Raw genomic sequence first — 10059 nt, 5'->3', positions numbered from 1 at the left:
TAATCGAGTATTCTCGAGTATTATTTCAACGTTTAATTGGTGGAGTGGTAACTCAGTGGTTAAGGTGCTGGGTTACTGATCAGAAGGTTGGGGGTTTAAGCCCTGGTATCGCCAAGCTGCCACTCTTGGGCCCTTAAGCAAGGCCCTTAACCCTCTGTGCTCCAGGGGTGCCGTATCATGTCTGACCCCAGATTCTAAGCAAGCTGGGATATGCAAAGGAAAAATTTCACTGTGCTGTAATGTATATTTGTGATGAATAAAGGCTATTATAATCAAGTAATTGGATAAGAAGTACTTTTTCATTATTTAAGAGCAAAACTAAATATACAAGAAAAAATAAGACGGGTCTCTTAAAATGAACAGAAATTTGTTTCCTTTTTAGAAAAATGAACATTTTTATTGCTTAATCTATGAAAACTAAACCCATTTAGTCAATTTAATTGGCAAATTACATCCAAATGAAAATACAAACTTGGTAATGAATCCTAAGGAAGCCGGCACAATTCCGACTTTTTTTCCTTGCAATTCCAAGTTTTTTCCTCACTATCACGAGTTTATTTCTTGTAATTTAGACTTTATTTTCTCACAATTCTGACTTTATTTCTCGTAAACATCCAACATTTCTGGTGCATCCACCGGTAACCATGTTTTCGGCCTGAAGTTTAAAGCTGTTAGTGTATAAACGAGGCTCCTCTGCTTCATCTGTCTTGTTCCATCTGCTCCAGAGCTGATTTTTGCTAATTTAGTTTGATACAATGCGATTCTATTGATTGTAGCCTATTTCATTTTTCTGGCACTACAGAGAGGGTGACACTGCCCGATTGGCTAAAAGAAAAAGTCGGAATTTGCAAGAAATAAAGTCAGAATTTTTTTTTTATGTGGCGGAAACAGGCTTCTATATGATTTTTTTTTCTTACCCCTCACTGTTTTCTCCCCGTCCCTGATTCAGGTAAAACAGTTGGGAAACACTATGTATTTTGCTGCTTTATGAAGAACACACAGAAAGTTCTCCGTGTGCTTTTGCCTTTTACCTAATTTTGTTAATTTTAAAGATGTGATTAATGGTTTTAAATCCAGTCTATGCAGAGTTTCTGATTACGGTTTGAACAGTCAAAGGCAGAATATGTCCTGTTATCCACAAACATTGCTGGATACCAAGTATCATGTATAGGTTGCAATTTCAAATAAAGTTGAAAAAGATTATGATTTAAAGATATGCTTTATCTTGGTTTCACAAAAAAACAGCCATTTTAAACCAGCAATGTATAGACATTTTATATCCACTGGAGCAATCAGCAACCCAGATCATCTGACATCCATTTGACAACATATATCTTTGGATGTGTACATTTTCCCTGAAAATTAATCATATTCTTTACCAGAGGAGAATCAGTACACCTTTGTGTACCTTGGTTTTTGCATAGCCATGGTCTCACAGGAACCTAGGAATCTAAAATGGTTTCATATTACTCCTGTACTTTTTTTAAAGTTCAAATTTGATCAAAATATCTTATCAAATTACCTTCAACCTCTAATGTGATTGCTATTAAACCTGATGACTTTATCCAGAGAACAATCTGAACACCAAAATTCATGCTAACTAGATTTAGCCAAAATTTCAGGTGTCATTCAAATGTCTTGAATATGTTTTTTTCTGTAGAGAAAGAAGTGTTAGAGTATAATACAACACGCATATCATTTTCCAAGTTTTTTTTAATTTTTTTTTTCCAGCAAATCTACCTTTTGCAGGATTCTTTTTGTTCCTCAGTATCACATTTTGTCTGTAATCTGACATTGGGACAATTAATTTATTAATCTAAAGATGACTTTGCCTGTTAGATTTTGCCTGTGAGACTGTCAACACCTTCATGAATCATGACAAGTTATATATAACTGACATACAGCTGAACAAACCAGAACACATTATTCAGCTGAACCTGGAGCCAGAGACAATAATTCTTTGACACAAGTGATGTCATTCCAGTTTGATGAATTTGGAGTCGGAACACAGATTATACAAGATAATCTGTGTTCCGACTCCAAATTCATCAAACTGCACCTCCAGCTCAAAATGGAACACAAATTTTAACAAATTATCAACACACTTTTTAAAATTATAAAAAATAATTTTTACTGTTCTTATCAGTCAACACCTGTATCATGTGAGGTTTAAACCCAATAAAAAGAGGCATGATCTGTGATGTCTGAAATTCTACCTCTTTTATTTGACAGACATTTCCTGTTTCAGACTCCTAGCATGCAGTGTTTTTATCAATTTTGCAAACTACATAGTTTTTACACAATATGTTTTGCACAAAATGTATTTTGATTGCTTCAGAATCAGTGTTTACTTCGGAATGCCTCTTACATCTGTGGTAGTCGGAAATAATCCTATTCAATTTATTTGTATATTTTAGTGTCATTTATTTCAGTGATTAGGTAATTGATTAATTCATTATTTATTTTACAAGGATTGTGTGTAAATAAAGCAGAAACAGATAGAGCAGTGAATTCAATTTTATTTTTATTATTATTATTTTAAATAATTTTAATGAAATATATTTTTTTTGCACAGACCTTAACTGAATCATGTAAATTCTGGTTCCTTTTATTATATTTTTAGTCAGCCACAGTTTGAAGATTTTGATCCCTTATAAGTGCAAACATCTGCCACAGCATGACCTCAAGCTTCAGTAGTGGTGCACCGAGGCCTTGTGCTGATGACAGAGATAATTTGTGCATAGGGATGTCCAGCAAAGCAAGGTATTGTTGGATGTTTTGTTTGAAATGCTTTAAGATTTGTAGATTTTTTAGAACTTATTTAGATTTTTAGCTTTCTATTAGATATTTTTTTAATAATTTTTTTATGGGTATAGATTTTATATCATAGGCATAAAATTATGACCACTGCCGGGTGAAGTTAATCACACAGATTGTCTCTTAATCATGGCACCTGTCAGTAGGTGGGATATATTAGGCAGCAAGTAAATATTTTGTCCTCAAAGTTAATGTGCTATAAGTGGAAAAAATGGGCACGCATTAGGATTTAAGCGAGTTTGACAAGGGTCACATTGTGATGGCTAGACGACTGGGTCAGAGATCTCCCAAACTGCAGCAACGTGTTCCTGGTCGACAGGGTCATAGGTGGCCAAGGCCAATGCACATATAGAGCAAAGGCTGGCCTCTGTGGTCTGATCCAGCAGAGGCGCTATTGGCATTCAAATTGCTGAAGAAGTTAATGCTGGTTCTGATGAAAAGGTGTGAGAATACACAGCGCATCGCAGTTTGTTGCATACTGGGCTACATAGCCACAGAACAGTCAGGGTGCCCATGCTGACCTCTGTCCACCCCTGAAAGTGCCAACAGGAGCAATGGAAAAAGATGACCTGGTCTGATGAATCACGTTTGCTTTGACATCACTTGGATGACCGAGTTCAGTTGCATCGCTTGCCTGGGGAACACATGGCACAAGGATGCACTATGAGAAGAAGGCAAGCCAGCAGAGGCAGTGTGATGCTTTGGGCAATGTTCTGCTGGGAAACCTTGGGTCCGATTATCCATGTGGATGTTACTTTAACACGTACTACCTGCCTAGGCATCGTTGCAGACCATGTACACCCTTTCATGGAAACAGTATTCCATGATGGCTGTGGCCTTTTTCAGCAGTATAATGTGTACTGCCACAAAGCAAAAATGGTTTAGGAATGGTTTGAGGAGCACAACAACGAGTTTAAGGTGTTAAATTGTTCTCCAAATTCCCCATATCTCAATCCAAACAAACATCTGTAGGATGTGCTGGACAAATAAGTCCGATTCATAGAGGCCACACTTTGCCACTTAAAGGACTTTAAGGATCTTCTGCTAACATATTGGTGCCAGATACTACAGAACAGCTTTAGGGGTCTATTGGAGTCCAAGCCTCAACAAGTCAGGGCTGTTTTATCAGCAAAAGGGGGACCAACACTATATTAGGCAAGTGGTCATAATGTTGTGGCTGACCGGTGTATCGTTAATCGTTTAATTACTGTAATTTCCGGACTATTAAGCGCACCCAAATATAAGCCGCACCTACTGAATTTTTATTTTGAACAGAAATAAGCCGTCTACACTGAAACTAATGAACTTTACACAGTCTTTAATGAAAGACAGTGTCTGTTACATGGCTTGTATCTAAACAGTAGTCTACCCAGAAAGTCATTGTTCACTGTCTTCCTCCTTCCTTTCACAACAATTTCTCTCAAGAGTTTTTCTTTTGGCCGTGCAGCTCAGAACACAGGTGAAGTGTGTTTTTTCATGCCCGGTTGTTTTCAGCGTGACGAATGATTCGCATTTCCTGTTGACAGTCCTAGTGATCGGCAGGTCAAACGTCAGAGGAACCTCATCCATATTTATGATGTGGTGCGGCCCGATTCAGTGGGAGCGCATCTGATTTAATATAAAGAATTTCATTGGTTCACCTAAACCTGTTCGCCAATTTCATTGGTCTAATGTTATGGGGCTCAGTTTTTTGGCTTGAAGCTTGTAAAACCGGGAAAAACACAGAAAAAAAATCCATAAATTAGCCGCTTCGTTGTTTGAACGGGGTTCAAAACGTGGGGAAAAAGTAGCGGCTTATAGTCCGGAAAATACGGTAGATAACTATTTACGATATCGAATAACAAATCGAATAACAATTTAGTATTTTTTTTATATGATTACAACAGTTTGTTTTAGTAATTTTTTATTTTTAAATGCTTTTAATTTTTCTTATTTGTGATGGAACCAGAATGTAGTTAACAGAAGTGTTCTGAAAAATAATAAACATAAATAAAAAAATGAGCAACTAGCAGTCAGTGTTTCCTCATTTAACAAATACCTAGAGTGGTTAAGGTGCTGGGTTACTGATCGGAAGGTCAGGGGTTTAAGCCCTGGTATCGCCAAGCTACCATTCTCACCTCAACAGTGTCCAGAAACCATTCGTGATCCTGGATGTTCTTAAAAGTTGGCCGATGTCTAGCATCTTTCTCCAAGCAGCACGTTATCAGATCACGGCACTCTGTGTAAGCAGTGATGAGGTTAAGATAGAAATTAAAATACTTTAAAGAGAGATTGAAACAGATAACAGAAATCATGAAAAATTATACTTGTGCATTTACTCACTATCAGACAGATCAGGAAGGAGTTGAAGATACCCCTCAACAATCTCATCATTGTTGTTAAAAGGAAAATTTCCACAAACCAAGAAACACAGGAGGAGACCTAGACTCCAGACAGTTGCTGGAATACCATAATACTGTTTGTAGAGAACCCACTCAGGAGGCCAGTAACCTGGAGTGCCTGTGGGAAACAGAGCAGAAACCTTCACAAAACTGCTTTTCCACAGGCTGAATGGATCCACATATGTACTGTAACCTGACCTGAATAGGATGTGTAGATCTCATTCTTCAGCAAATCTCCACAGCCAAAATCAATAAGCTTCACCACCAATGTCTCTGGATTGATCAGAATGTTCTCTGGTTTGATGTCACGGTGAAGAACTCCTCTCTCACAGCAGTGACACGCGGCCTGAACCACCTGCCAAAAGATCTCTCGAGCTACTAGTTCAGACAAACAAAAGTTGTTATGTTTGCAGAATTGATATAGGTTCATGCAGGGAATGGGGCGCTCCAGTATCATGATGAAGTAATCAGGCGCATCAAACCATTCGAGAAGCTCTACAACATTCCTGCAATGAGGAGCCTTGGATACCATTTCCAATAGTGCCACCTCTACAGGAAGGCTGTGTGTTTCTCCAGGCTAAAATTACAAACACACACACACACACACACACACACACACACACACACACACACACACACACATGGATGCATTACTATGGAGAATTCATATGATAAACTGTTAAAATGTTGTAAGCAGAGAAAATTGAATTGGCACTGATTCTAGATCAGTAATAATGTAAGGTTATAAAATGTGAATCTGAGTCATCATTTTTTTTTTTTGGTGTTAATAGCAGGAATTAGTAAATGGAAGAATTGTTTAGGTCCAGATCTGCTCTATAACATGACTAATTTGCATTTTAGGTTTTCTGCAGAGTCCAGGAAGTAAAGCGGGTTACTTACGATGGTGATGTACTGATCATCAATGTCTTTGAGGAGAACTTTAATGGCAACCTGTTCACATGAGGAAAATAGATTTCAATAGATAAGTTGAACAAGCCTAACTAATGAGTATATTTAGCACATTTACACACACAAGCATTGCATTTCAGATATATATATATATATATATATATATATATATATATATATATATATATATATATATATGAATATATATATGATATATATGAATATATATATTTATTAATTAAAAAAACGGTCATGTGGAACTGAACTGTTACTGGCTGTAAAAAGTTTTAGAAAAGGTGTTGCAATGTTTCCTCATTTCAAAAAAAAAACAAGCTACAGCTAAAATGTTCAGATAGAACTAAAGGTTTCATATACCAAAAAATGATTTAATCATGTGAATTCTATATTTCTGGTATTTTTGTTGTTAAAAGTTCAAAATCATGAACTTGCATTAAAATCATGTAAAGTGATAGTTTGTGTTTGTGTGTAATTATTTATGTATTTATTATTATTATTTCAAAAATAACAGCAATATTACCTCTTTTCCATCTGCATTACGTACTCCAGCGTAGACATGGCCAAAGCCTCCTTTCCCTAGCATCTCACCCACAGTGTACTCTAAATCAAACTCAGCTGTTTCTCGCACACACACACACACACACACACACACACACACACACACACACACACACACACACAAAATACAAATTCTGTTATGCTTCAATCCTGTCTCAAAATATGAGTCTTCTGATTATGATCATTTAAAGTACATATTTCAGTTTAAATATAAAAGTATATGAGCAATGAATCAGGATTGAAGTTAAATGTATTTTCACCTACTTTTCTATTTTTTTTCTTTTTATTTCTAATTCTTTCGTGCTTCCACAACTAGTTTTTAGTAAATTGTGTACACACCTTGCTAGGTGATAATTATAAAGATAAAATTAATGTGTATATTTTAACATACTGTGTTCTGAAGGGTCAAATTGCAGGTAAGCAGTTCCTTTGAAATTGCTAGACTGCTCATCAGAAAAGCTAGAATGTAATTCCCTGTATTCCAGCTGCTGGCGAAGTTTTTTGAGCCATTCTGGTTCTTCCCTTCCTCCAAGCAAATTCTCTGAGAGCTACAAGACATATCGATAAAGTAAACTGATAATGGACGCTCTTTCACAAATACAAATAAAATGTCTCACTTACAGCTATAACCATTTTCAACGCATCGCTTCGGACGCAAGAAATGATTCTGAGGATTTCTTTAGCAATAACTGTGCAGTAATCCAATGCCTGATCATCAAATCCTGCCTTAGCCAGCTCACATGCATGAATGTACTTGAACTCCTAAGAAACACAGAGAACCTGTCATTTTCAGTACAATGGTTACTCATTCACTTTGACAAGAAACAGAGAACATTTCCAACCTGGAAATCTGCCTGGCCGAACCCTGAGTTTAGAGACAGAGCATATTCATAGACCTCAGTTCTTTCAATTGCCTCCCTCATATCTGATTTCCTGTCTGGCAATCTGCTGAAAAAAAAACCCAAAAAAAAAACAATGCTAAATAAAGAAAAATGCACACACTCACATAGACACAAGTACACATACACAAACAAAGTACCCGTCACATCCAATCAGTTTAAATATCGGGCGTGATCCAAGCTCCATGTGCGCCACCACATAGCAAATGTGTGCTGCATATGTCCATCCTCTGGCGGCTGAAAATAAGAAAACGAAATCAACAACATCAATAAACCAGTGATTATACAGAGTGCATAATATACACCTACTGTTATAAACTTTATAAAAACTTGCACATTTGTGCAATTATCTGATCAGTCAATGCTGTTTCTGAAATTGACTGAAACTGACACCAACAACCATCGGCACAATTAGTGTGATTGCTCTTAGTGTAAAGTGCATCCATACCGAACTGATTTCCCATGCTAATAATAGCTTTCCTGTGCTCATTTCTGGGAGCGTTAGTGCATAAGAGATTTGCTAGGGGAATGCACCAGTCCTCCTGGCGCTCCACACGTCGCAGCTGTAGCAGGAAATCGAGTTAGAACATTTGATACTGACTAATGCAATACACAGAGTAAAGCGGAAGGTAATACTGATACACACACCTTGTTCCTCAAAAACTTGTAACCCTTGAAGAGAATCAGGGCAATTTCAACAATCATAACTTTCTGTAAAAGAAAAATATCGTCAACTAAATGTTACACTGTACACACATTTATTTACTCGTGCCCTTTAGAAGGTTTTGATTGCCGTAATGTTTAAACTGGGACACATTGGGCTCGGCATCAACATTTCTAAGTATCTGATTACAGTGTTTTTAGAGCTGAGAGAATAGAAATATATTTGACTTTGTTTTAGCTACATCAGCATTTATTTCTTATTGATGTTAATGATTTAGTGTGATTTAGATGTTATTTGACTTTATTAGTCAGCACAACAGTGCAGCGTCTTTGGCAAATAAAGATTTAGTCACTAGCAGATTGGAGTAGAAAAACAGGTCGCATGCTTTTGTAATCAAATACTTTTTTGTTTTTGTTTTTTAGCAATTTTTCTATTATTTTTACAGTGTAATGAGCACTTACTCCATTGCATTTACATATGTGATTTAAAATTGACCAGAAGAAATAGGATTTCTGTGTCTGAGGATTATCCAGGTCTTGCAAACACTCCAGACACTTGTTTTCGATAAACCTCATCAGCTCGTCTTTCTGCATCTTGGCACTGTAACAGATGGTTTATATGGATTATTGTACACACAATCTTTAACCAACTGATGACCAGCTTCAGAAATAATTTAATGGAGGACGGTAAAAGAGAAAATTACCTCAACAGAGGACCAGGAAATGCTGGAATCTCCTCTGACATGTATATGTCATCATACTGCGAGACACCAGACTCTACTGAAGTCAAACCTTGGAAGAACACAGTAAGAAATGTTCCTCATGGCTGGAACTACAGTGGATACAATGACAGTGAGGTGTGGAGGATTTTCAGCATTTTCTACCTGTACTGCATGAATGAAAATCACGTGTTTTGGCATCTTCTTCAAAATGAGAAATAAAATCCTTAACACGGGTTTTCATCTCAAGCATGGTCATTGCCTTCAAGTCTGCAGATCTAGAACACAGCAGCAGTTATTGAATGTTAATAAAGGAACATACAAATGATTGAGTTTAATTTGGCAAAAGCACACCAATATTTTCAATACTGTTTTTATTTATACTACTAAGGTTTAAAATATGCTTTTACCGCTTTACTGATTTATACTGCTTTTTATGTTTCCAGTACCAAAAATTATTTTCTGTTGTAAAATTCGATCCCAGTAATTTAGAATGTGATCCATCATCGATCACACAGAAGGATTACAATTTTTGATTTTTTTACTATTCAATTTTAATAACTTTCGCGGTTTGCATGGAGTTTAGATTAATAAAAAAAAAAAATACAAATAAAAACAGCAAACAAATACACTTCCGGCGGTGGCAATTTCCTGTGCTTTCAGGGGCATTTTTTTTTTTTTTTTTTTTTGGGGGGTATGGATGGGGGTCGTTAAATGAAGCTCGAAACGAATCTGCATCATAGAGAGTTACATTTACATTATAGACAGTAAATCCGGTCCGGAACCGGAAACCTGAACTTGATTCTTGGAAAATTCGCGGGTTCCAATTTGGAACCCGAATAACATCAAGTTGCGGATTTTTTTTTTTAATTAGCGTGAATCCGCAGAATTTTCAATAACTTTAGGAATAACATTTCAAACGATGTATTTGGTCGAATATTGTACACTATTACATTTATAAAGTGGCATAATGTCCAGATGAATTCACTAAGTTACCATAGGGGCTGCGTGCAAAATTCGCAGATTAATAAATAAATAAACAAAAAACTAAACAAACAAATTACCTGTAAGTTTTAAAACAAACAAACAAACACA

General features: G+C 36.4%; 1 protein-coding gene across 1 annotated transcript; it reads right to left on the bottom strand.

The window, feature by feature from the left end:
• Window positions 1-2160: 2160 nt before the first annotated feature.
• Window positions 2161-9393, bottom strand: LOC124390191 (calcium-dependent protein kinase 4-like). Its single transcript, XM_046855978.1, has 16 exons — window positions 9375-9393; window positions 9130-9242; window positions 8950-9037; window positions 8708-8846; window positions 8231-8293; window positions 8031-8145; window positions 7723-7819; window positions 7526-7631; window positions 7305-7445; window positions 7075-7231; window positions 6646-6740; window positions 6099-6149; window positions 5397-5775; window positions 5140-5316; window positions 4935-5035; window positions 2161-3451 (listed from the first exon to the last, which is right to left on the bottom strand). Exons 2-16 carry the CDS (start codon window positions 9221-9223, stop codon window positions 3320-3322), a joined length of 1935 nt encoding a protein of 644 aa, XP_046711934.1. The 5' UTR covers window positions 9224-9242; window positions 9375-9393; the 3' UTR covers window positions 2161-3319.
• Window positions 9394-10059: the final 666 nt, after the last annotated feature.

The sequence above is a fragment of the Silurus meridionalis genome, chromosome 8, assembly GCF_014805685.1.
Source record: "Silurus meridionalis isolate SWU-2019-XX chromosome 8, ASM1480568v1, whole genome shotgun sequence".
In the NCBI taxonomy this organism is placed as follows: Eukaryota; Metazoa; Chordata; class Actinopteri; order Siluriformes; family Siluridae; genus Silurus; species Silurus meridionalis.
The sequence above is the reverse complement of the archived record's forward strand: the minus strand, read 5'-3'. Positions and strand labels throughout refer to the sequence as shown.

Bases quoted from the DNA above. Each gene is read 5' to 3' on its own strand.
- LOC124390191 (XM_046855978.1), bottom strand. From the start codon at position 9,223: ATGACCATGCTTGAGATGAAAACCCGTGTTAAGGATTTTATTTCTCAT. The intron at 7,820-8,030 runs GTATGGATGCAC...TCTTATTTTCAG, and splicing joins TAGCATGGGAAATCAGTTCG to CCGCCAGAGGATGGACATAT. The intron at 6,741-7,074 runs GTATGTTAAAAT...TGCGAGAAACAG, and splicing joins ATTTGACCCTTCAGAACACA to CTGAGTTTGATTTAGAGTAC.